General features: G+C 34.8%; 2 protein-coding genes across 7 annotated transcripts in view; one reads left to right on the forward strand and one right to left on the reverse strand.

Moving 5' to 3' along the window:
- Nucleotides 1-393: 393 nt before the first annotated feature.
- On the forward strand, nucleotides 394-18,571 carry LOC107037738 (mitogen-activated protein kinase kinase kinase kinase 5). Of its 5 annotated transcripts, XM_015256447.1 has the most exons (15): nucleotides 394-759; nucleotides 834-891; nucleotides 2,565-3,416; nucleotides 4,011-4,117; nucleotides 4,674-4,741; nucleotides 6,752-6,790; nucleotides 7,282-7,335; nucleotides 7,553-7,623; nucleotides 9,798-9,944; nucleotides 10,107-10,282; nucleotides 12,447-12,651; nucleotides 13,811-14,356; nucleotides 14,895-14,987; nucleotides 15,054-15,180; nucleotides 15,988-18,571. In XM_015256447.1, the coding sequence occupies exons 1-15, from the start codon at nucleotides 649-651 to the stop codon at nucleotides 16,085-16,087; spliced, it is 2,754 nt and encodes a 917-aa protein (XP_015111933.1). In that variant the 5' UTR covers nucleotides 394-648; the 3' UTR covers nucleotides 16,088-18,571. The 5 variants fall into 5 exon arrangements, with proteins under 5 accessions (XP_015111933.1, XP_015111937.1, XP_015111934.1 ...); XM_015256451.1 differs by lacking the exon at nucleotides 9,798-9,944; XM_015256448.1 differs by lacking the exon at nucleotides 7,282-7,335.
- A 1,529-nt stretch (nucleotides 18,572-20,100) lies between these two features.
- The window catches only part of LOC107037639, a 36,881-nt gene continuing 29,666 nt past the window's right edge, over nucleotides 20,101-27,315 (reverse strand). For both annotated transcript variants that reach the window (XM_015256284.1, XM_029126072.1), the window contains exons 3-5: nucleotides 24,353-25,245; nucleotides 23,257-23,352; nucleotides 20,101-22,688 (exon numbers count right to left, since the gene is read on the reverse strand). In XM_015256284.1, coding sequence (XP_015111770.1) covers nucleotides 20,268-22,688; nucleotides 23,257-23,352; nucleotides 24,353-25,245 — 3,410 coding nt within the window. In that variant the 3' untranslated portion in view covers nucleotides 20,101-20,267. The remainder of the gene's footprint in view (nucleotides 22,689-23,256; nucleotides 23,353-24,352; nucleotides 25,246-27,315) is intronic.

The raw sequence follows: 27,315 nt of genomic DNA on the forward strand, positions 1-27,315 counted from the left end.
GGAAGTAAAATAAAGGACCCTCAGCTCGCCTTCGGCTCGGCTGGTAATTGCACTGGCGGCTGAGAATCCTTTATTTTCCCTCCCTAGGTTAGAAATATACTATTATGCCTCTAGGGACGGAAAACCGCGATTCTAAGGCATCAGCGTGCGCGATAGCGCGCGCATAGATCTTGTACTAAAAATAAGAGTCGCTTTTTGAGCTCAATAGCACTATGAGCCAAAATCCATCTCAAGAATAACTTGTGACTGTCAAGAATTTGAAAATACCGCGTGTTTTTTCAGCGACTAACGTCACGCGACTCATCCACCATCCGGATTCGTGGTCAGCCAGCTTCGATACATTTCGATACAGAACAACTTCATGAAACTTTGTGCTCTCAGCGATGGCACAAATGGCGACCATAGCGACGTCTGATCTAATGTGACACATAAACCGCTACAATATATACCTAATAGAACTAGGTCCAACGGTCTCATGTACCACGTAATTGTCATTACAGCTGAGCCCTCAAGCCATCCCAAAAATGTTGAAGCACTCAGCACCCACGATATGTTGAAATAATGTCATTGGATCTCGTTACTTGTGTGCAGTTAATCAAGACAAATTTAGTGTGAATCTGAGGACTGGGGGGTGAATGTTGATATACAATGGCGGTGAACGCGAACGTATTGTCCAGTGATATAAGCAGACGAAATCCTCAGGATGAGTATGAACTCATTCAGAGAATTGGCAGTGGCACTTACGGAGATGTTTACAAGGTTAATGATTAATCAATACGTTATCTCGGCTCTCGCAATTATCTCGTGCTCAATCTCCCATTTTTTCGTTGCAGGCTAAGAGACTTTCTATGAATGATTTAGCTGCTATTAAAGTCATTAAACTAGAACCTGGTGAGTTACCGAATTATCTTGAAGTCTAATTTTCGCGTTGGAATACGAATGTCAATGATTGAGGGCCATTTTTTGTTGGAGTAAAGGGGTTTTGGTTGTCACAGGAAATTTAATTGTTAAATGTTGAGTTTGGGAAATTTTTAGTTAACGTATGTATGAAGAAATTCAATAGAAAAAATTTGCGAATTCGCTAGAAAATTGTATTTGGATTGTTTTTAAATTTTAGGAAATATTCGGTAAATTTCTGTTAGTTTTTTGCGCTGATTCTATGAGATATTTGATAGAGAAAAGTCAATAGATTTCACTTTTTCTATATGAATATTCTCTTGCAGTTTTTCCTATAAGAATACTATTCACTTTACATAGCCCTGGAGTTTCCAAAAACTATCATTGTACAATCAAAAAAAAGTTGAAAAAAAAGCTGAACATTTTCAAAGAGCATTTTTGAATAATATTGGGAAATGAACCCAATAGGGAGGAAATTGCAAAATAATAATTTGATGAATCTAATGGCTGCTAGGTCGTTATTTGTCACAGTAGTCCATGTCAGATCGTTAGTTACCATGATAAATTATCCATTCTCTATTTCCTCTCTACCGGACTTATTTCTTAATCTTTACTAAAAACGCTCTTTGAAAATGTTTAGTTTTTTTTCGACATTTTTTGATTGTACAATCAGAATGTTCAGAGTCTCCTGCATGATGTAAAATCCAATGGAAATTGTAATATATTTTACATTATGAAAATGGAAAAACAATCGAGATAACGTTTGAAAGATAATCCACCTGGGCCTTAATTAATAAAAAAAATTCCAATCAAATTTTTCATGAATCGTTTATCTTAAATATTAATCCATATATCGACGATCAAAGTTATCTATTATTCAAGGAACTGAAATAGCTATTTTGGTTACAAGGCCGAAAAAATTTTTTTAGAAAAAACGAGTCAGAAGTTGTTTTCGGCCGATTGCAGGTGTTCGTTACAATGTTCTTCATAATTTCTATTAAAAATTTAATATTTCACAATTCTGTGATGAATTGGTAAACTAGGATAAGTGTATGTTTTTTCAAAAATGGGTTTTGTGGTTAAATCACTTCGCAACAAATTGTGGACGCGATTTGGCAAAAAAAAATTCTTTCAAAATAGTGCATTTCGATACAAGTGCGTAAAAGTGTTTTGCGTACTGTTTCTCATTTTTCCGAGTCCGGGAATTGGTATTGACACTTTCCCAAACTGCTAAAAGTGAAAATTACTACGGAAAAATATCGTTCGCGTCTAGTGCCACAGGGGTTTTCGGCTCGTGTGAGGTTGGCGCGCCGAGCCGACGGCGAGGTGTGCCTATCACACGAAATATACTATTCTTGACCCATGGTAGGTGTGTAACGCTCGCCAAAGGCGAGTGTTACCCTCCCAACGGTCAAAGAACACGAAGGAAGGGTCTTTTCCCACGAATATCGAACCCTATTTTTCATCACGTTGTGTGGAATGTGGCATTTTACACACACTCCGCGTAACCCTCGTGCCTCAAATTTCACTTTACGCACAAGTGATGAAAAAAATACCCATCCTAGTTTCCCAATTCACGCCAGAATTCATTGTTATCGTAATGAAGAATCGTACACCCAATCGTACACGCTATCGAAATAAAATAAAAATAACGAATGAATTTCCAGGAGATGATTTTGCTATAATCCAACAAGAAATCCTCATGATGAAGGACTGTAAACACCTAAACATAATCGCCTATTACGGTAGTTATCTCAGACGAGATAAATTATGGATATGCATGGAGTACTGTGGTGGTGGATCACTCCAAGACATCTACCACATAACAGGCCCACTGACTGAAATTCAAATAGCCTACATGTGTCGAGAGACCCTGCTCGGTCTGGCATACCTGCACGACATGGGAAAGATGCATCGTGACATTAAGGGGGCTAATATTCTTCTGACCGAGGCTGGTGACGTAAAGCTCGCGGATTTTGGTGTGTCAGCGCAGATAACAGCGACGATAAACAAGAGGAAAAGTTTCATAGGGACACCCTACTGGATGGCCCCCGAGGTGGCAGCTGTGGAGAGAAAGGGTGGCTACAATCAGCTCTGTGACATCTGGGCCTGTGGAATTACAGCCATCGAACTGGCAGAGCTCCAGCCCCCGATGTTCGATCTCCATCCCATGAGGGCACTCTTCCTCATGTCGAAATCCAGCTTCAAACCACCGACTCTGAAGGATCGTGACAAATGGAGTCCGACGTTTCATAATTTTGTTAAAGTCGCTTTGACGAAGAATCCGAAGAAGAGGCCGACAGCTGCTAAATTACTGGCGCATGGCTTCTTCCAGGAGGATATGAGCAAGAGACTTGCTCTTGACCTACTGCAGAAGGTGTCCAATCCCAGCCACATGTTCACGGAACTCGATGCTGATGATGATGGAGCTGTGCCCAATGTGCCGCAGAGAATTGCATCGAGACACACTGCTGCAAGAGCTACACCAAAGAACTTTGTTTCGCAATTAGATAGTGATGGTGAGTGGAGATTATTATTTTTTTCCTTCCGAATGGAAGCTTTGTAATCGGTCGATTTTTCGATTCTCTAATTTTGTTTGGAAATGACTTAGAATGTCATCAAACGTCGAGATATGATGCTCTTAGAGAATGCCGTATGTGCGTATAAAATTCTGGGAATTTTTTTACAAATTTTAACAGAAAAAGGACTAAAGTGATTGATAAAAATCTGAAATTTTGGCTCATAATTAGTATCGTTTGCGGCCACATCTGGGCAAAATTTGAGCTCAATCGGTACAGCAGTTTTTGAGATACAGCGATTCCGAAAAACGTTTATTTTCTCAATATCTCGAAAACTACTGCATTAAATGAACTTCGTTTTGGCGTCAGAATATTCTTCGTGATTTTGCCAATAAAAATGTTGAAAAGTGAAGCATTTTCATCCTCGATTCGCCCAAGGGAGTCTTTTTAATTCCCAGGAATCATTAAAATCCCATGAAATTTATAATTATAGAATTCCAGAATGTTAACATTTCTGTAACAATTTATTTCTGAATTCCTCATCCCGATTTTTCCCAAAATAGATTTCACTTGATATATTTCTGATTCTCCTAGATCAAATAAATCTTGAGAGTGGTACAATCCGAGGCTCTACACCTTCATCACAGCCAGATGGAACCAATCCTGTCTGGGATATCATGGATATTATGAACAACGTGAAGGTATTATCATCAAACTCAATTCTCAATACTTTAAATCCATAAAAGAAAAACCTAGCTAATTCGCTAGAAAATTCTATTAGATTTATATGGAACTGAAAATATTTCATCGAAAAAAATCAATAGGATTCGATTTTTCTGTACAACTTATTCCATTGACATATTTCTCTATGAATATTCCTCGGCTCAAATTTTATAATTTTTTTCGTTCGATTCTCTCAATGAAAAGAGAAAAAAAAATAGAGCGGAAAAAACTGAAAAAATTCATGTCGAGGAGTTCCCGTAGAAAATATATCAACAGAAAAATTTGTATAAAAAAAAGAAATTTTACTCTACTTCATTTCCCGTATAAAATATTTTCTATTGGAAATTTTCTGTAAAAAACGCGTAGTAAAACTCGCCACTTCTTCAAAAAAACGTCCAAAATCTAATGCACTTTTCAATAAAAGTTCAATAGAAATCTAATGGAATTTTCTATCGAATTCGCTAGGTTTTTGCGAATTCGATAAACTAATTTCGATAAAATTTCTCTATTTCTCACTCTTATTCTCCTGTTTAGACTGTCCACAACTGTGATGTACACCCCGACTGTGGAATTGGTACAGCATTCGACGACGTCCAAGAAAAGTAAGTGAATCAACTCCCATTAAACACAACGATTGACAAATTGATTATTCAAAATTAAATGGCTAGTCATCTGAGCTATTTATTTCTCTTTTCAATTGACGTATGTATAAGTGCATAAATACGTACGGAACTCCAAACGAACGGCGATAATTATGACTAAGCACCTATACGAGTCTGTTAAAATTCCCATTTCATGGCATTTGTTATTCATTCATCATTGAGTATTTTCTAGATGCATTCTGCACGATTGCTTCTGCTGCATAAAATCGTTTATCGAATTAATTCTCAGTTATCAGTTTATCACATTTAATTTTTTTCATTAAATCCCAATTTGCTTCTGACTAGATGAATATTTATGTGAATTTTCTCCGATAGTAGAGCATTGTCCCGCCGAAGCAAAACAGGCCTCGAAATATTGCATATGAGCCTCAGGTAATGGAAGTAGACTATTAACGTTTTTCATGATCGAAGAAGTCTCGAATGAATAAAAAAATTTGAGGAATAACCCTTATTTAGTGTATGTGGATGTGAAATTGTCCTCCAATCCCCGAAATAAGAATATTTTCTCCTCAGTTCAACGAGAATAACAAGAATGCATGAGCAAACGAAGTAAAATCAGGCATGAAAGTATTATTTCTGTCGATTTGCTGATAAATTTGAGAGAAATTTCGCATTATCGTTGTGTGAGTAGAATCCTTCACCATCTAAAATTAATAATGAAAAGTACACTGAGAGAAGAAGAAATATTTTCTTAAACAAATCTTGTTTGTGTCAGAGAAATCACAAGTAAAAAATGACCAAAAAAGACATATCTGCTGTATAAATTCGTTTATTGAATGAAATTTTCAATTGGCAGTTTATCATATTGTACTTTATTTCTTATTAAATCCCAATTTACTTCTGAATGAATGAATATTTATATCAATTAACATTTTTCGTAATCGAAGAAGTCCCGAGTAGTAAAAAAATTTGAAGAGTAATCCTTATTCGGTGTCTGTGGGTGTGAAATTGTCCTCCAATTCCCAAAATAAGAATATTTTTACCTCAATCCAACGAAAATAATAAGAATGCATGAACAACGAAGTAAAATCAGGCATGAAAGTTCTATTTCTATCCATTTGTTGATAAATTTGACTGAAATTTCGTGGTGTCGTATTATGAGTAGAATTCTTCACGATTGTAGGATAAATGTTCCCAGGAAATTTGTTCCCGGAAAATCATTCCCCAGAGAATTGTTTCCCGGAAAAATGTTCTCTAAAAACATAAATTCTTCGGAACAACTTCGGAGTAGCAAATTTTGCATGCATGCTGCAATTTTTCATATGAAGAAAAAAACAAAAAAAAACAAAATTTGCTACTTGGAGGTCGAATTAAAAAAAAATATTGGTAATAGTTATGCTACACATTTTTTGAAAAATTTTGAAAAAAAACGAACCTCTCTAGCTCAAACTTAAAATTTCGTATTGTCGTTGTATGAGTAGAATTCTTCACTGTCTAAAATTAAGAATAAAAAGTACACTGAGAGAAAAGAAAATATTTCCTCAACCAAGTCTTGTTCGAATAAAAAAAATCACAAGTAAAAAAATACCAAAAAACACATTTCTGTTGCGTAAATTCGTTTTTCGAATGAAATTTTCAATTGTTAGTTTATCATATTTTATACTATTTTTTGAAGAAGTCCCGAGTAATGAAAAATTTGAATAGTAATCCTTATTTCGTGCGTGGGGGTGTAAAATTGTCCTCCAATTCCCAAAATAAGAATATCTTCTCAATTCACGGAAAATAACAAGAATGCATGAGCAAACGAATTAAAATCAGGCATGAAAGTATTGTTTCCCTCGATTCGCTGATAAATTTGAGTGAAATTTCGTATTGCCGTGGTATGCGTAGAATTCTTCACCACCTCAAATTAATAATGAAAAGTTTCTTCTCTTCCCCATTAATTTCCACAACGAATTTTATTCATCTAGATAAATCGATAATTTTTATTCATGTGATTTATCCCAACAGGAGTCTATTGCAGTACATTGATGAGGAGTTGTTGCTAAGGTATTGGCAGGTAACCTTTTCCCTTGCACCTTGCACATTGGCTTCTCTAATTCATCAGACCCATCAGTATTTCATTCAAAGATAAACACATCCGATTAAAAAAAAACTCATTCACCAAATCAATCACTCAACTATCTGTCGCCACTCTTCGTTGATATCTGTTTTTTTTTCGCTTGCATTGAGCGCATGCCGACTCGACTCTTTGAAAATGAACTAGTTTGATTTTGTCAAAAGCATCAGTTAGTTGATTAATAAATAAACAAACTCGTTGAGGTGATGGGTAAACTAAAAAAGCGTCCATTGGATTTTTTGTGTCGAATTTATTCTGATGAAATGAATTTATTAATTAGCTAATCATTTATTCTGACGAAATGAATTTAATTAGCTAATAATTTCGGCTGCTAGGCGATGACAATGACAAATAAACCCTTGGTAAATCATAATGTAAAAAAATCGTTAGTACGTTTGTCATTTGAGTTTTATGTGTGCAGGGGAAATGCAATGTCGATGATCGATGGGCATTGCGACCAGCTATACTCCCTGCAGTAAGTACTCGTTGCACTCAATCATTTGATCATTTATTTTGACATTATTCAGCCCATGATTTATCGAATTTAATCTGCTGTGATACTAATAAACTTGAACAGCTCTATCTGCTGAGTACGTTAACGCCCAATGCCGATGATTAATAATTTATGTTTTTATTGAGTCGAGGGAATTGGAGGTGATAATATCGAAAACTCAATTGGACATTCGTTTCAGGGCGACACTGCCACTGGGGGAGACGTCCAACGAGTGCGAGCTGCATCATGGGTATTATGGGAACCTCACAGGTGAGACTTGTTTTTTCTAGTGAGGGCTTTTGTAGTGTTGGTAGTCCGGGGGGATGAGGAATATTGTGGAGTTGTTTCGAGTGGTAGCATGTGAGCGCATGAATTTGGTCGATTTAATTTCATTTTTGGGGAATTCACTCGGTAAGGGGGGAATTCTCGGTTTATTTTGAAATTACGAGGGTTTAGGTGAGTCAGTAACAGCCACGGAGATCGCCAAATGATTATCATGCTCATTCTGATTTACAAATTGGAATTATCGATTGCTCATTTATGATATAATGAAATTATGCATTCACTATTCATTTTTCATTATAATATTGATAGATGATGAAAAAAATGAATTTGAATTTTTTTGGTAATTAGTATTGGAATGAAATTCATTTTCAATTATTTTGATTTTAATTGAAATGATGATCATAACTATTATTCATTATTGGAGAAATTAGATTATTGATTGTCATCGTAATGAAGAAGAGACAATTTTTTTATTTCAACTATATGGTTTTCACCTTTAAACATTTTAACAATTTCCTTTTTTGGCATAAGTTGTACTTTAGTGACGAATGACCAGACAAATCATAACGAAGAATATCCAATTGTAATGATCAAATTCAAATTATCAAGTACTCATTTATGACATAATGAAATTACGCATTCAGTATTCATTTTTCATTATAATATGGATAGATGATGAAAAAAATAAATTTGAATTTTTTTGGTAATTAGTATTTGAATGAAATTCATTTTCAATTATTTTGATTTTGATTAATGACAATGAGTTTAAATGAGTTTAATTGAGATGTTGATCATCAATATGATTCATTATTCGAAAAATTAGGATAGTTCATATTTCATTATTGATTGTAATGATCGCTGGACTAACAAATTCGAATTATCAATTACTCATTTATGACATAATGAAATTATGTATTCACTATTTATTTTTCATTATAATATTGATAGACGATGAAAAAAATTAATTTGAATTGTTTTGGTGATTAGTATTGGAATGAAATTCATTTTCAATTATTTTGATTTTGATTGAAGACAATGAGTTTAATTGAGTTTAATTGAAATGATGATCATAAATATGATTCATTATTCGAAAAATTAGGATAGTTCATATTTCATTATTGATTGGTATCGTAACGAAGAATATCCAATTGTAATGATCGCTGGATTAACAAATTCGAATTATCAATTACTCATTTATGACATAATGAAATTATGCATTCACTATTCATTTTTCATTATAATATTGATAGTCGATGAAAAAAATGAATTTGAATTGTTTTGGTAATTAGTATTGGAATGAAATTCATTTTCAATTATTGTGATTTTGAATGATGATAATGAGTTTAATTACCGCTAGTTATTCAACGTAATCCTTCCAGATGAAATCAATAGAAATAGGATTGTTGAGGTTTGACGAAGAAATCGTGTTATCGTAATGAAAAAAATTTTCAATCAATTTTTCATAAATAGTTTAATTGAAATGTTGATCATAAATATTATTCATTATTCGAGAAATTGGGATAGTTTATATTTCATTATGGATTGGTATCGGAATGCAAAAAATCCAATTGTAATGATCAGCTGATTAAAAAATTCGAATTATCAATTACTCATTTATGCTATAATGAAATTATGTATTCACTATTGATTTTTCATCATAATATTGATAGATGATGAAAAAAAAAAAATTTGAATTTTTTTGGTAATTAGTATTGCAATGGAATTAATTATCAATTATTTATCCAACGTAATTCTTCGAGATTAAATCCATATCAATAGGTTTGTTGGAGTGTGGCGAGGACATCTTCTTATTGTAATGAAAAAAATTTTCGTTAATGTACTAAATGGGGAATATTGATCATCAATCGGGTATTCGTCGCTACGTTCGTTGCTACTATTAAAATAATTGAAATACTCAATTACTCATTTACGATAGAACGAAAATAGTATTTTGTGCGCCAAGCCGGGAAAAATATTTTTTAGTCATTACTCATTGATGCAATAATATGTCCTTTCGCCAAATAATATCACTGCCGATCCCTGATTATTATTTTAGTCACACTAACATGCATAAATGACTCATAACTTTAATAACTGAATCATTTCGAATAAGAGAATTCAATGTGGGAGTAGTGTAAATGGTAGATTGGGTGTAATAGGGTCACAAGCAAGTCCCAGGCGTCACAGCTCTGTGGACGAGTTGTATGGTCTTGTGAGCGGTACATTGTCACTGTCATCTGTCAATGGACAACGTCAGCGTTCGTTATCCGACAGTGGGCCTAGGGATGATTCAACGAAGTGTAATGGTAGGAGCACGTTGACTATCCATGCATGCTCTCACTCATTATTTATTTCAATGTCAATAGGGTTTTGTTTTATTCAGTGATTTTACTAGCCCTGTTGTTGTAGTTGGCAATTGTTGTATTTGAATTTAGAGAGTGAATATGGATTTTTTTTTGCATTGTCAGGTGAGAAGGAAGAGTCGGGGGATGGGGAGAACCAAAGTATGGAGCCTGATTTGTTGTCTGATACCCCACCTGTACCACCCAGGAGGAGGGATCGAAAGAGACATACACCACCACGGCCTACCAGCAACGGTCTACCTCCGACGCCTAAAGTACACATGGGAGCCTGTTTTTCCAAAGTGAGATTTACCTCTAATTTTTATTATTTATTCTTAAAAGGAAACGGAACCCCTGCGTTTATATGAATCTTTAGAATTGTGTTTTCTCCTGCAATTATTATTTTTTATTCATTAAACTACTTCATTGACTCAACAATGCGATAATCGAGTCGATAAAGTAATTTCATAGATAGAAATTAATAATTGTAGGAGAAACCACAATTCTAAGATTTGATGTAGACAGAGGGGTTCCGTCTCCCCTTAAGGGGTAACGGAAGCCGTCGCAAAAGTTTGTTTTTTCAACCCATTTTTCTCCGATTGTGTCCAATATAAATGCCTGAAATTTTCACCAAGTATTGAGGGGAGACTAAGTGTTGTCCTCCATCTATTATTTTTCAGATTTTTTGCAAAAAAAAAAATGCAGAAAACTTAACGACACAGCAGATGCTAAAAAATAATAGATGGACGACAACGTTTAGACTCTCCTCAATACTTGGTGAAAATTTCAGCCATTTATATTGAACACAACACATTTTTCGGAGAAAAATGGGTTGAAAAAACAAACTTTTGCGACGGCTTCCGTTACCCCTCAAGGGGAGACGGAACCCCTTTGTCTACACCAAATCTTAGAATTGTGTTTTCTCCTACAATTATTAACTTCTATCTATGAAATTAGTTTATCGACTCGATTATCGCATTGTTGAGTCAATGAAGTAGTTTAATGAATAAAAAATAATAATTGCAGGAGAAAACACAATTCTAAAGATTCATATAAACGCAGGGGTTCCGTTTCCCCTTAAGGATATCCAAGTAGGGTGAACAGGCCAATTGCTGGACGGTTAAGGGAATTTCGAGTTTCGTGGTAGGATCTAAAAAAAAGAATCACCTAAATTGGGATTTGATGGCTTCCATACCTTCAAAAATGTTTTTATCAGCAGAAAAAAATTATTTGAAGTCAAAATAACAAAACAAAGAGTAATCAAATTAAGAAACAAGTTGAAATCGTCCAAAAACTAACCCCCGTCCAGAAATTGACCGGTTTACCCTAATTTTGCCATTTTTGTAGCTGAATGGAAGCTTTGTAGTCGTCCAAATTTAAGTTTTGGATTTTTGTCTTATATCGACTCAATATGATCCAAAATTAATAATTAAAATTTAATTCATGAGTTCGTTTTTTTTATTTTCTAATTTTTTCGAAAATCAGTTGTCCCATGATAACTAAAAAAATGTTCTGAATTGATTGAATGATGGCTTAAAAATTGTTTGGATGTCCTTTTGACCGAGTTCGAAGATTCGAAGATGAAGGCAATAGCAATAATCGTTATTTAGATTTATTTGAAAATTTGCAAAATTTTGTATTTTTCTGAAAATGAGAATTCCGAGGATATTTTTAAATATCATGCGCCAAATGAATTCAATCGTAGCAAAAAAATGTCTGTTTTAATGCCATTAAGTTAAAGTTAAAACATGATTACGATAGCTATATTGGTTGATTTGATTTTTATGATCGTTGTTGAACATTTCGAATTTTTCATGAATTCCCCTGAAAATGAACTTTCTGATGGTTTCGTTAAATGTGATGTTTCAAATTTATTCTAGTAGGGAACAGTGGGGCAAAATGAAACAGTCGAACAATGACTGTTTGACGCAATTTAAGCAAAAAAAAAAATTTATCAACTATTCTTTTTAATCAACTTTTGTTTATTGACTTTTTTTATTATTGGGAGTACTGATGAGATTAATAATTTCCCATTCAGTAGAAACTAACTAAAATAACTGTACTATATGCAATACCTGAGCACTTTCCCACATCTTTCTACGCTTTTCTACTTTTGTAGTCGAACATCAGAGCTTCCATTTGAGCCCCATTTGACCCGATCTTTCGGGACATTTTACAATGATTTTATTATTTAAATTATGTAGGTCTGAATTTAAAAGTCGATATTGAACCGTTAGAAAACATTTTTAAAATCTGAACAAAAATTAGAAAGTTTACTTTTAATCGGCCATATCTCCTGACCCAACGATACCATTCGGATGAGTCCAATTTCATTTTGAAGCTTGAGAAAATACCTGTAAATGAAGAAAAAATCAGAAAATTCGACTGTGCCGTTCTCGATCTACTGTCAATGGAATTTGGTCTATTCTTCGCTAATCTCCTTTACTAATGATTAATTGCCCTCAGGTATTCAATGGATGCCCCCTCAGAATACATTGTACAGCCAGTTGGATCCATCCGGATACGAGGGATCAGCATCTGCTGATCGCAGCTGAAGAGGGAATTTATAATCTGAACCTCAATGAGATTCACGAAACGGCGATAGACCAGCTGTATCCTAGACGGACGATATGGATGTATGTTATCAAGGATGTTCTCATGTCTCTGTCAGGTAAATGGATGCAGCAAAATTATGAATTAATCTCTGTAATTTGTTATCTGGATGATTTTTTGGCTATAATTTCTATTGGAACTCTATTAGAATTCTCTTTAAGTTTCATTTGTTATGTATATATATAAAATTCTATAATATATCTATAATTCTATTGGTAAATTCTATTTTTTGCGTCAATTCTATAGAAAATTATGCAATTTTATGCTTTTTTTTATAACGTTCAAATTGAAAAGATAGTGACAATTTATAATTAGAAAAAAAAATTGATCAATTAATTTTGTTCTTTTTAAGGCCCGGGTGTACTATCTTTCGAACGTTATCTCGATGTTTTTTTCATCTTTCGTCATCTGAAATTGTCAATTGAGTCCTGCATCATGCAGAAGTTTAAAAAAATTATGAATGAGTAATAAAAAAAAAGTAGAAGAAATTCTTCATTTTTTCAAAGAGCATTTTTAATTTATATTCAGAATAAGTTGAATAACAAGAAATTGAAAAATGTATCCGATTTACGGTGACAAATGGCGGCCTGTCACCCAATATCATGCAGGGAGAAGACTGATTTCATAAATATTTTCCCATACTGCACAGAGACATTTATTACGGAAAAGGCTCTTTGAAAAAAGTAATATTTTGGAGAATTTTTTAATCACACTTTTATCACAAAAATGGCAGATGACTACATACCACTGTTTTGAAAATTAAGATACCTAGCTGTCACTTCCCATGAGGAGTTAGTGTTTTGTTATCCATCATGGAAAATGACAGCAAATAGATAATTTGCCACACCGAATCAAATGTTTGAAACTTCAACTTTTTTCAACTCATTCTGAATCTTTATTAAAAACGCTCTGTGAAAAAGTTCAGAATTTTTTCTATTTTTTTTATCATTCTATCATAATTTTTGGGAATTTCTACATGATGTACCACTCAATTGAAAATTTTAGATTACGAAAGATGAAAAAAATCCAGATAACATTAGAAAGATAGTACACCCGGGCCTTACATAATAAATGATAAAACCAACGAAAATTTATAATTAAAAAATGTCACAAAAAATCAAATTTGAATAGAACTCCCAAAGAATTTTTACAAAAGATCCTCTTAAAAATAATTAAAAGTTCTAATAAATATGAACATTTATGTTTGTTCAATTCAGGAAAAACTCCACAGCTGTACAGACACGATTTATTAGCAATGCAAAGTAAACAATCTCATAGATTTTCACTGCATATGAATAAAATACCCGAGCGCTTAGTTCCCCGTAAATTCGCCCTTACAACAAAAGTACCAGACACAAAAGGCTGCAGCAAGTGCTGCGTGGGTCGCAATCCATACAACGGTTACAAGTACTTGTGTGGAGCAACGCCAGCTGGTATATTTTTGATGCAGTGGTACGATCCCCTCAACAAATTCATGCTGCTCAAACACTTTGAGTGTTCCCTACCATCACCCCTCAATGTATTCGAGATGGTAATAACACCGGAAATGGAGTATCCCATGGTTTGCGTATCAGTTAAACAGGCCTATCAGCAGAATAAACTCAAGCTCGATTTGATTAATATGAACTCCGGCGCCAGTTGGTTTCATAGTGATGAGTTGGAGGACATCGATGGCTCGGCTACGGTCATTCCTAGGCGGGAGAATCTACAGGTCATCAATGTCACGCAGTTTGATAAGGATTCCATCCTTGTTTGTCATGATAGTAAGAATTTCATGCATTATCTTTTTCTCATTTTGACTATTGGTCAGTTTTCAGTGAATATCTCGGAATATAAGACAGATGGGGAAATTTTTGTTATAACCTTTTTTGTAGCTCTCAATTCGCCCTACAAAAAATGTTACTACGAAAATTTCGCTATCTCTTTTAGATTGGGAGATATTCCTTAAAAATTCAGTCAAGTCAACTTGGGTCGTTTTACATGTAAAAATAATTAATGTTTTCGTGATGTCAATCAATTATTAACAAATTGATTGACTTCACTATTGATTAATATATTGCAGTTCGATAAGGATTTCATTCATTACTGTCAAATTGTAAAAAAAATAATATCTAAATCATTTTTCGTAGATAATTATTCAAAAATAATTTATCTTTTCTATTAAAAAATGGTCTGACTTCAGTATTGAATAATATAATAATATAATATGGTGAAGTTGTGATTTCATAATCATTTTTTGATGAGAATTAAATTCATTGATTAATTAAAATTGTCTTCAATTCTTTGTTTTTTATTTTTCAGATATCGTTAAGTTTGTTAATCTTCAGGGTAAACCTCGGGCCAGTAAAAAGCAATTATCCGAACTTCTATTCAACTTTCAAATTGAATCAATAAGTGAGTTTACAAAATTTCACTTGATTCCAGGTAATTTCGTGAATTTTAATTGCGTTTTTATTTCAGTTTGCCTTCCCGATAGTGTTCTCGCGTTTCACAAGCATGGAATGCAGGGGAGGAGTTACAAAAATGGAGAGATAACCCAAGAAATCAGTGATCCTAGTAGAACATACAGGCTGCTTGGTTCTGACAAGTAAATATTTCAATTTTAACATTCTTCATTCATAAGAAGCATAATTAACAATTCAGATAGACAAGTTTATTTTGCTAGAAAAGATGAAAAGGTTCATAAAAAAAAATAAAAGGAATAAATTTGTCCACATGAAGAAGAATACTTCGTCTATTCGAAATTTTTACGAATAGACAAAATATTTTTAATGATTTTTTAGAAAATAATTCAACCTTGTGTTCAATTCAGTAACGAAGTGGTAAAACGGTTTAAGTCGACTTATATCTCCCGGTTGAGTTTTTGAGGAATATCTCCGAATCTAAGGGAGATAGCGAAATTTTCGTAATCACATTTGCTGTAGCTCTCAATCAGCTCCACAAAAAAGGTTATAACTAAAATTTTGCTATCTCCCTTATATTTTGAGATATTCATTGAAAACTGGCCAATAGTCAAAATTGACTTAAACTGTTTTCCCACTTCGCTACTGAATTATAACTTGTGATTTATTTTTGTTCAGCATCGTGATGTTAGAAAAAAATTGAAATATTTGAATTTCTGCTTTCTAACATGAAAATAACAAATTAAATATTTCAATTTAAAAATTCAATGTCCTTCATTTACAAAAGTAAAAAGCAACAATTCAGATACATAAATTTATTTACTAGAAAAAATGAAAGAATTCATGAAAAAAAATTAAAAGGATTAAATTTATTCATCTAAAGAAGAATAGTTGGTTTATTCGGGATTTTTACGGATAGACAAAGTAATTCAATATTTTTCCTGTAATAATTCAACATCTTGTTAATTTCCAACTTGTGATTTTTTTTGCAGAGTCGTCATGTTAGAAAGCCACCTAGTTCACTCGGGTACATTGACTGAGACTGAAGGAGCAGATTTGTACATATTAGCTGGGCACGAAGCCAGTTATTAAATAATTTGAAAAGTTTAAACTCTTAACTGTTCTTCAGGCATATTATAAAAGTCAGCCATTGAAAATAATTTAAAAAATTTTTCAATGAAAGAAGAATTGACAACTGTTCGAGTTTCCATTGTGATTTTTCGCTAGAAATTTTTCGTCGAGATGATGTGACATCGAAGAATTGTTAATAGAAAATTACAGGAGTTGGACAATTCCTGATGTCTTCATCCTGCATCGTATTATCAATCGTATTATTATTTAAAAATAATAATAATAGTTGATTTAGCAAGTTACACTGGAATAATGTGATAGATATTCTTAAATTCCAGCCTTTGATCATGTATTTTCTAGATAATTGATTAATTTTCACGAGTTTATTCAATTTTAACGGCGGTATTTACTATTTATCCTTCCGCTTTTAATCTAGAGATTGACAAAAGAGATTATAACACTATCCATAGATTTAATGAAAACAAATATCCAACACAATCAATGTGCTTATCGATACTTATCATTATGTTCGTTCAATTCTGAATGTAATCCAAGGATTCAACTGCTTATCATGAATTTTCATTTCGATTATATCCACTTGAATGCTAAAATATTACCAAAAATGTGAGATTAAAATATCAAATGTATGTGCCGGGAGCACGTGAACTTGGATTTAATTCAAATGCTTCGAAACTATTTTTAATAAATAGAGTAACTATATTTCATTTTAAAATTGAGAGATTCTAATTATTCTTGTATGTAAATAATAGCGTTATAACATTCGAATAACGGTTAAAAAAATTAACGAATGATATCTTCAAGTGATTGTATATATGTATAGTTATTGACAGATGTGTATTTTTTTTCAATTAAAAAATGAAAAGAAAACGAGCCTCTGATTGCAAAGACATCAATAAACACCACGTACATGTCTACGTGCATTATTCAATTGTGTATTCGATGGACTACACGTATTTAGCAATTGAATTTTATTTACTTTCGTCATTAAATCAGTAATTTATGAATTGATTGTGGCCACTGCCCTTGATTTGAGGCTTGCTGCATTAAAAATTATTGAAAGGATTCAATTATCATTATCTTGAAAACACCAATTTCAGAATTATTCGAAACTCTGAATCTCGACAATGATTTGTCGTATTTTCTAATTTGAAAGTAGCGAGCGATTATTAGGTGTAAGGAATCCCCTTACTGGTGTCTTCCCTCGATTTATCCCCTCTCTTCCAATAAATCAATCAATACTTCACGAACATTATGAATGGACATTGAGAAAAATGTTAATTAGTCTTCAATTTTCATTTAAAATTCTTGCATTTCATGCAGTTGAGTGGGTTCTCGAGAGATATTAGGGCTTCTATTTTACAAAAAAATGGCATCTAAAATTTCGAGAACCAATTCAATTGCACGGACTCTCTAATTATGAAAACCCAATGATCTAAAGACAATAATTTGGTGGATAATGAGTCAAGAGACAGGGAAACAATTTTATGGCATTAGTCTGCATTTTTATTTGCAATTCATCATCTTTCTGGAGATCCAACATTTTAAATAATTTATTAACATTCAAATATGGTTGTTACTATTAATTTACTTGCCTCTCATTATTTATTCTCTTCTCAGCTGTTGTGAGCTTCGATGCATCGAAAAAAAAAAATTATGTACTCCTGCTTTGGAACATGTATCTTTCGTTGTGAATCCTCTTGCGAAAATTGTACCTGCCCATTGTATATCGTAGCTTTGTCGCAATGTACGAGTCTAGTTCAACAAGTGTACGAAACAAGTTGATTAAATTAATATAGGGAAAGACACGAAACAAAGTGTACAGGAAGCTGTATGCATTATTTTCATAGAACCAGTTTGTTTATTTATCAAAACAATACGAAGGAACAATGTAAAGGAAATTTCAAGTTTATCGAAATCGTAATGGAAAACTCAATGTACCTAATAGGAAATTGGGCAATTCAACGTAGAATTAAACTGAGCTAGTGTTTACGTAAGACGTATTACAAGGTAATTGCGTTTTATCATCATTTCGGTCTGTGGATTCGAAGGAAAATCTCTTTGTTTCCAACTACGTACTTGTTTAATTAATTTTTTTACATTTTTTTTGAGAATCGAGAGACGCAGCTTCAACGTACAAATTTATTTTCACTGGATTAACGATAACAAGACATCAAAGACCAAGAATGATATGAAATTCGCAGCATAAAATACTAGAAAAATATAAATAAGTAGGGGAATACGAGCGTTCAATTATGAAACTCACTTGATTTGATTATCTTTTATATTCAAATATTCTTTTTTGATCAGTTGTTTAGGCCCCAAATCGTGACTTTCGTAATTCTTAATGAGTAGAAAAAATAAATGACAGCATTTGACTGTTTCTTATTTGTCAGTTATTTACAATGATTGTATTATGTATAAACACGACTAGCAAAAATTATATTGTAAATAGAAGAAAAATTCTCCCAATAAAACACAACAGTATCTATCGTCTTGTTCATTGTTGAATGATAGTTATAATTTTGTTACATGTCTAGAATACTAGAGTCAATTGGTGGACAATTGTGCTTAGTCTACTTGAGTTTATGTAGTTGCTGCGGAATTATTGAAATATTTGGGGGTGAAGGGGTAGATTAGGGTGAAACATTCATAAATTTCAACCTGACAGATGATCCAAGAAATTGAATCATCGGTCAGGTTTTTTTATTCATTCATCTTGAAATTTGTGATTTGAAAATTGACTAAGCTACCTACGAAATGTGACGAAATTTCTGCAGAGAGTCTTGAACCTCAAAAATATCCCCCATTTTCATGAAATTATATCATCTGTCTGGTTTTTTTATTCATTCATTTGAAATTAAAAAATTTTCTCTTATAAAAATTGATTACGAATTTTGACGAGATTGCTTTATAAAATCTCTTAAACTTCCAAAAAAATGTCTCAATCTCAAATTTTGTAACAAAAAAATTGTTCCTCTTTCAATTCAATTAATCTTTCACCAATTTTTTCTGATGAATCAATTTATGGAATTCTCAAAAAACTATGATATTTCCATGAAATAATATCATCCCCCTCATTTTTTAATCCATTTCTATTAAAATTTCCATTATAAAAATTGACTGAGCTATGTAAATCTGTCCCAATCTCAAATGTCGTAATCTGAAAATATTCCTCTTCCAATTCAGTTAATTTTCCACCAATTTTTTCTGATAAATCAGTTTATGCAATTCTCAAGAACTATGACATTTCCATGAACTTATATCATCTATCTAATTTTTTAATCCATTTATATTAAAATTTCCATTATAAAAGTTGACTGAGCCACTAAATTGCTCTAAAAATTTTTTTTTAAGACCCGGGTGTACTATCTTTCGAACGTTATCTCGATGTTTTTTTCATCTTTCGTCATCTGAAATTGTCAATTAAGTCCTGCATCATGCAGAAGTCTTGAAAAATTATGAATGAGTAATCAAAAAAAAGTAGAAAAAATTCTTAATTTGTTCAAAGAACATTTTTAATTTATATTCAGAATAAGTTGAATAACAAAAAATTGAAAAATGTATCTGATTTATGGTGACAAATAACGTCACCTATCACCCAATATCATGCAGGGGGAAGACTGATTTCGTAAATCTTTTCCCACACTGCACAGAGACATTTATTAAGGAAAAGGCTCTTTGAAAAAAGTTGTAATATTTTGGAGAATTTTTTAATCACACTTTTATCACATCAAAATGGCAGATGACTACATACCACTGTTGAAAATTGAGATACCTGGCTGTCACTTCCCATGAGGAGTTAGTGTTTTGTTATCCACCATGGAAAATGACAGCTAATAGATAATTTCCCACAGCGAATCAGATATTTGTAATTTCCACTTTTTTCAACTCATTCTGAATCTCAATTAAAAACGCTCTTTGAAAAAGTTCAGAATTTTTTCAATTTTTTTGTTATCATTCTATCATAATTTTTGGGAATTTCTACATGATGTACCACTCAGTTGACAATTTTGGATTACGAAAGATGAAAAAAATCCAGATAACATTCGAAAGCTAGTACACCCGGGCCTTAACTTCCAAAAACCGTCCCAATCGCAAATTTCGTACCAAAAATATTCCTCCTCAAATTCCCCTCCTCCCTCAAAAAATCCCACAATTGTACTCTACGGCAATCCCCACATTACGTCTCGATTTGCGCCTGGAGTTGTCCCACCATCCTCTTGACCCATCCCGCCTGACTCTGCCCAGCCGAAATATCGTTCACCTCCCCAAACCTCGACTCCCCCACATTCCCCCCCTCGGCCCCCTGCACCAAAGTAACCCTGATGCACTTGACCCCCCCGCCGCCCTCTCCCTTCCTCGAAACCATCGACCGTAGCTTCAGCCCCTCAGGCTTAGCCGCAATGCTGGGCTTGACACTCTTCGGAATCGCCTTCAGACAATGTTTTTTCGCCGGCACAGGCGGTGGAATTTTCGGTCTCTCAGTAGTTCTCCCCTGTGCCTCCCTCCCCTCCTCATCACTAAATATTGCACTATCCCTGAAGGCATCGTCCCTCCCCTCGTTATGAATCAAGGTCTCGTAATCCTCGATGCTCTCGAAGGACTTCTCGTAGAAGCAATCAGATTCTTTCCTGTCAGCCTCGTCATACTCCTCATCGGCCTCATCCTCCGAGTACTTGCCATCGGTCTTCACAGCTCCCTGCGCCCTCGCCCCAGCCTTCCCCTCGAAATAGGCCCCAAAGAGAACGGAGGGATCTGCATAGTCGGCCTGGGCAATCCTGGCCCCCAAGCCCTCGCTCCCCTGCTCGTAGTACAACGAAGAAATGCTCTTCGACTCGGAGGAGCTGGTGGGCACACACCCGGAGGGCTCGTCAACATCAGTGGAGCTCTCCCTGGAGAGTCTCAACAGCTTGGACTTGCTCCTCTTCTTCCCCTTGTAATTCCTCGATTTAGAGGAGTCAGAGACAGGATCACTGGACTCCAGGGCTTCAGTGCTGAGCGTGAGTCTCAGCCCCTGGAGACGACTTCCAGCCTTCGACAGGACGTTCTTCAGCATTGTGCTCCCCACAGTGCTCCTGTAGATCTTGTGGTCCGGGTGAATCCTGTCGGAGTCAGAGTCCACTGTTGAATTATCCTCGAGAGAGCAGAAAAATGTTGAAGCCGAGTTCAGGTCTGAATTCGAGAGCTGATTGATCTGCTCCTCTGATTGATACGAGTTGTACCTCTCCATGTCCTCGAGGCTGATGTCAGCAGGTTTGTCGGAGGCTATGGTGAAGGGCCTCTCGTTCAGAGGCTTCCCGTCCCTCTGCAGAAACCTCGACTTCGTGATCTTCTCCTGAGAGTAATTGTCTCGAGACTCTGGATTGATCTGAAAACTGCGGGGCAGTGATCCTGATTTGTGAGGTGACGTTGGCAGGTCCTCACAGAGTTTAGTCAGCCAGACTGAGGGACGCGTTGGACACTCCACTTTACTCTCGTCCTCGCCCCTCGAGTCGTCGTTCATCCTCAGGGCTGTTTTTATTATTTTACTCTCTGTCAGGATGCTTTGGCGCCTGAACGTCTTGTCCTGCGACTTTGGCTGGTCGATCTCGGGTTTGAAGTTGTTGTACTGCAGTCGCAGGTGGGACCCGGGATTTTTATCCGACTGGTATCGCTGACTCCAGGAACTGTTGTTCGAACGCACTGATCGGTACTCCTTTCTCTCTCGGTTGACAGCAGTGATTCTGTTTAGTCTCGTTATCCTGTTGTTTATGGTGTTTGAGGGGTAGTTGTCGCAGCAGTTGTCACTCTCCTCGGAGGTGTCGATGGGGGTGTTTAAGGAGTTCTGCTGATCCTTGTGGAAACGCTGCTGCTGTCGCACGTTCGTCATGCTGTTGTTCCTCTGCTTCTCCAGGAGCTTCTGGAACTCCTCGTTCTGCATGAGAATGTGACCCACTATCTGCTCGACAGTCTGCGGCTCGATGTTCACGTCTTTGTTTGGGGACAAATTGTTCTTGACATTTTCCTCCCTTCGATCCTCGGGGATCGGTGAATTTGCCGTTTCGGAATTTGAGGGGTTTGGTGGGAGGTTGTTCTGATTGTTGATCGTGTTGTTGGACTTTTCGTTCACTTCTTTTTCCTTGTCCTCCTCGTCGTCCGAGTTGTTGAACGACACGTAGGATTGGAAACCTGGCTCGGATTTTCTCCGCCAATTTGTCAATTTGCCCTTCACTTTTGAGGCTCGACAGTCCAGGGATCTGTTCAGGCTCTGGTCTCGTTGACACGAGGATGAGGACGACGTTGTGGACGAGGAGGAGGAGAAGGACGGACTCTCTGTCGAATTGCCATCGAATTTAGGAAACAGTTTCTTCGATTTTGGACCCAGTCCGGCCTCCGATCTTCTTCGGTCCTTCTCCTGCTTTCGTCGCTCCAGGTATTCTGGTGGTGACGAGTACAATTTTTTCATTGATATTTTTTCGGTACTGGCGTCTTCGTCGTGCTGGGACTGGCCGAGTTGAAGCACCAGTTGACGAGCGTGGATGGGAATCACTGCGTTGTAGTTCTCCAGCATTACTCGTTTTATTTGGAGGGTCCATTCCCTTTTGTGTTCGAGGTTTCGTGCCTGTGAATGAATGGGATGGGTTAGCATGGAGGAAATTTCTTGGAAAAAACTGATGAATTCGATTGGAAATTCTAGCAGATTTGTATTCAGATTGGAGAACTGAAGTGCGCGTTTTATTTATGAAAAATACCCAATAGAAACTACTTTATAGAAAAAAAAACAAGAATATTCTATAGGGATTTCTCGATATAAATTTTCCAAGTTCTTTTTTCGCACTATTTTTCTTCTTTTCATTACAAAATCAAACAAACAAATTTGGAAAATTTCAGCCGAGGAAATTCTATAGAAAATATCTCAATAGAATAAGTTGTGGAGAAAAAACGAATTCTATTGATTTTTTTTGGTGGAATATTTTCCATCAAATATTTTTATTGAAAAAATGAGCAGATAATTTCCAATAGATACTGTTTTATATTAATTATTATGCGTAGAATATCATTTTTTTTATACAAATTTTTCCATTTAGATTTTTCCAGTTTTTATAGGAATTTCTTGATATAAATTTTCTAAATTTTTTGCACTCTATTTTTCTTAGAAATTATTAAATTGTCGTGATAAGTTTAGTCACCTGCAAAGTGTACTGCAACCTTGGGTTGTCAAAGGGAATGACGTGAAAGCTGAACGGTTCTCCTGGTATACTCTCGATTAACATTAGATTTGAACACTGAAAAAGATGAGGAAAAATGAAGATTAATGTAGGGGACAGAAGCAGAATTAATGTATTACAATTGAAAATCAGTCTTTGTAGATCGTCAAGTGAAAAATTATTAGAAACACCTAATGTTTCCCCAAAGACATTCTATAGGATTATTTAAATGAGAATTTTTAGTAATAATTTTTTTTATTCTTTGGAGTTGTTCTGCTTTTTGCTTCCGAATAGAAGCCTTGTTTTGTTTCCCATTAAAAATGCAAGATAAAAATTGATGTTTAAAAATTTTTACAGAAAAAGTTTCAGTAGAATAACTTACGTACAAAAATAATATGAGAAAGTCTATTTGATGTTACAAATTATGTTACGTTTGATGTAAACGTTTAATGTTTTTATATTTCCCAACGGAAATTCAATGAACGTTATCAAAGAACACGTATGAAAAAATTCAATAGAAAAATTTAACGGATTCGCTAGGAAATTCGATTAGAATTCTCTAGAAATTCTAGGGAATGCTCGTTAAAGTTCTATTTGTCTTTTGCACTGATTCGATGTTATATTTGATAGGAAAACGTCAACAGATACCGCTTTTTCTATGTGAATATTCTCTGGGAATTTTTTCTATACGAATACGTAGACATGAATTTTCCAAGTTTTTTTCACTCGGATCCTGTAATACCAACCAAAACAAAATATAGCGGATATCCGCGCCCAATAATTTTAATAGAAAAAATATTCAAGAGAAAAATTCAAACAGAAAAATCGACGTCTATTTGCTTTTTCGTATCAAAGAATGGAATAGAATAGAATCTGCGCAAAAAACAAATAGAATTTTAGCGATAAATCCATAGAATTTCTAGAGAATTTCAATAGAATTTTCTAGCGAATTCACTAAGCTTTTCTATGAAATTCTTTCATACGTGGAAAATTTCTCAATGAACTTCCCCACCCATAAATAACAAAATAAAACCAGAATAACTACCATAATATGACCAAAATAAAACCAAATAACTACCATAATATGAGCTTTATAAACCAGCAATCCATCCTCCTTCTTCTTCGTAAGTAACAACATTCGTTCGAATAGAAAAGCATGTCTAGGTGCTTTGGCCCCTCGCATTCTGAACCTCCCCTCGGCGATCAGCTCCCCATTGGTGGTTAAATCAGCTCCAGTCCAGCCATAAAGTAGTGACTGAATCTCCTGGACCCTGACAGCATGCTCGTGCTTACGTTTCATGGCATTGATGTGCTCAGCAATTCCAGTCATGGCCTTGAGTGCTTCATCAATGGTGCTCTTGCCCTCGTTGAAGTTCCTCCAGGCCTCGTCGGCCTCGAATTCCTTGGACAGATTTTCCAGCAGTAGATGATACTTGAGGATCCTCTGGACAGGCTTGAGGAGGAATGAGCCGAGGGGTAGGGCGTGGCCCAGGGCCTCCTGACGCTCTCGAAACGCCTTTGCTGTCTCCTCTCGACCCATCAACTCCGTCAGTATCGACACAGCTCGAGGATATTTTGTGCAGTACTCAGTGTAAACTTTGAAACCCGAATTGTGCTTGATGAAGGTGTTGGCCACGAGAATAGGCTCCAACTGGCAGTCCTTTATTTCCTTCAAAAACTGACTGTTGAAGCTGAATATGTCCTCGATGTTGTTGAAGAGGTGAGTCAATTCGAACTGGGTGAGGAGAGAATTTGGGTCGTCTCGCCAGACTATCAGATATCCTTGGATAACCTGGCAGAGATGCTCGACGTAAATTGCCTCCGTATCCACGATCTCTAGCAAGACTCTTTCCACGGTGTTGCGAAATACTGATTCTTGGGGAATTGTTTTTCTACGATTTACGGGGTCTCGCAGGGACATGCAGTGGGGCTCTTCTGACGAGCCGGCTCCCACTCCACTGTCGCCGGATACTGAAATGTTAATTAGTCATTCTGGATTACTATTTCGATGGGAGAAATTTTAAGCGTATTGTGGGTCAACTGAAATTTCAAGGAATTTCGTCGTTGAAAATTAAAAATTTTATCAAAAATCAATGGAAATGGGATTTCTATTTCAGTTCAATTATTTTATGAAAATTACTAATATATAATATGTGGACGTCCACATGAAAAGGGACCACTTTGTCGATTCTAGTTTCCGAGATATTCACGTTTTTGTCTCAGCAAGTCCCATTTGCACCAATGTTAAATTGTTTGTTTCATCTTCTCCAATGACGTCATTTTTGACACTATGAAGATCATTTTGGGCTCAAAATGTGCGGAATGTTATCAATATTATCAGAGTATATATAACACCATATCGACAAAGTGGTCCCTTTTCATGCGGACGTCCAAATATATTGTTGAGGGTTCAATTCATTGGAATTGCAATGAACTTTCATTGTCTTGGATAGTCAATTTCAATTTTTTTGAAACAATGTTTGAAGAAACTATCTTCATGTTCGTTAAATGCTCAATATAGGGGAGGTTGGGGTAAAACGGACACTTTTGACTTTCTTAAAAATGTTAATAAGGGGTTGAAATGATGATAAAATTCAATAATTTTTTTTTTTCAATACAAAGAACAATTCTTTCCCTTTATGACGAGCCTAAACTGAGCTCGATTGATCAATTTGTTTCTGAGTTATGAATAATTTTAAAAAAGTCTAAAGTGTCCGTTTTACCCCACTCTCCCCTAATCCAAGGATTCAACTGTTTATCATGAATGTTCATTTCGATTATATCTACTTGAATGCTAAAATTCTACCAAAAATGAGAGATTAAAATATCAAATGTATGTGCCGGGAGCACGTGAGCTTGAATTTAATTCAAATGCTTCGAAATTATTTTTAATAAATAGAGTAACTATATTTCATTTTAAAATTGAGAGATTCTAATTATCCTCGTATGTAAATAATAGCGTTATGACATTCGAATAACGGTTAAAAAATTAACGAATGACATCTTCAAGTGATTGTATACTATATGTATAGTTATTGGCAGATGTGTATTTTTTCCAATTAAAAAATGAAAAGAAAACGAGCCTCTGATTGCAAAGACATCAATAAACACCACGTACATGTCTACGTGCATTATTCAATTGTGTATTCGATGGACTACACGTATTTAGCAATTGAATTTTATTCACTATCGTCATTAAATCAGTAATTGCTGAATTGATTGTGGTCATTGCCTTTCAATTGAGGCTTGCTGCATTGAAAATTATTAAAAGGATGCAATTATTATTATCTTGGAAATACCAATTTCAGAATTATTCGAAACTCTGAACCTCGACAATGACTTGTCGTATTTTCTAATTTGAAAGTAACGAGCGATTATTAGGTGTAAGGAATCCCCCGGTGGTGTCTTCCCTCGATCTATCCCCTCTCTTCCAATCAATCAATCAATAATAATCAATAATTCACAAACATTACGAATGGACATTGAGAAAAATATTAGTTAGTCTTCAATTTTCATTTAAAATTCTGGAATTTCATGCAGTTGAATGGGTTCTCGAGAGATATTAGAGAGATATTTAAAAAAACACGCGGCATTTTCAAATTCTTCAGTGACATAATTTCAAATTCTTCAGAGGTAAATTTTCTTCTCACGTCATATATATATATATAATATATATATTTCACATGTATATATATTATCGGTGAAATTAATAAATTCTGTCCTTTTATGGAGACCGATTATTTTAAAAAATTGAAGATAATTAATTGAAAATGAAAAATTCTTTATAGTTATTTTATTCTACTTCGCTATTCACTTCAATCATTAGTCGAATTCTCTTTGATTCATTATCAATATTTATAAGGTATTCATGAGAAAATGAAATTCAATGAATTCCATTTCTTCATTTCAACAAATGAATAGATCAGCGCGCGCAAGAGCGCGCGCATAGGTCTTGTAGTTATCGTATTTACTAAAGATGAAAGAAACGTGAAGCTGTTTTATATCGAAATATCTCGAAACTGCCTGACCGCTAATCCTTAA

Source organism: Diachasma alloeum, unplaced genomic scaffold (genome assembly GCF_001412515.2).
Source record: "Diachasma alloeum isolate Michigan unplaced genomic scaffold, Dall2.0 Dall_scaffold_00269, whole genome shotgun sequence".
Lineage (NCBI taxonomy): Eukaryota > Metazoa > Arthropoda > Insecta > Hymenoptera > Braconidae > Diachasma > Diachasma alloeum.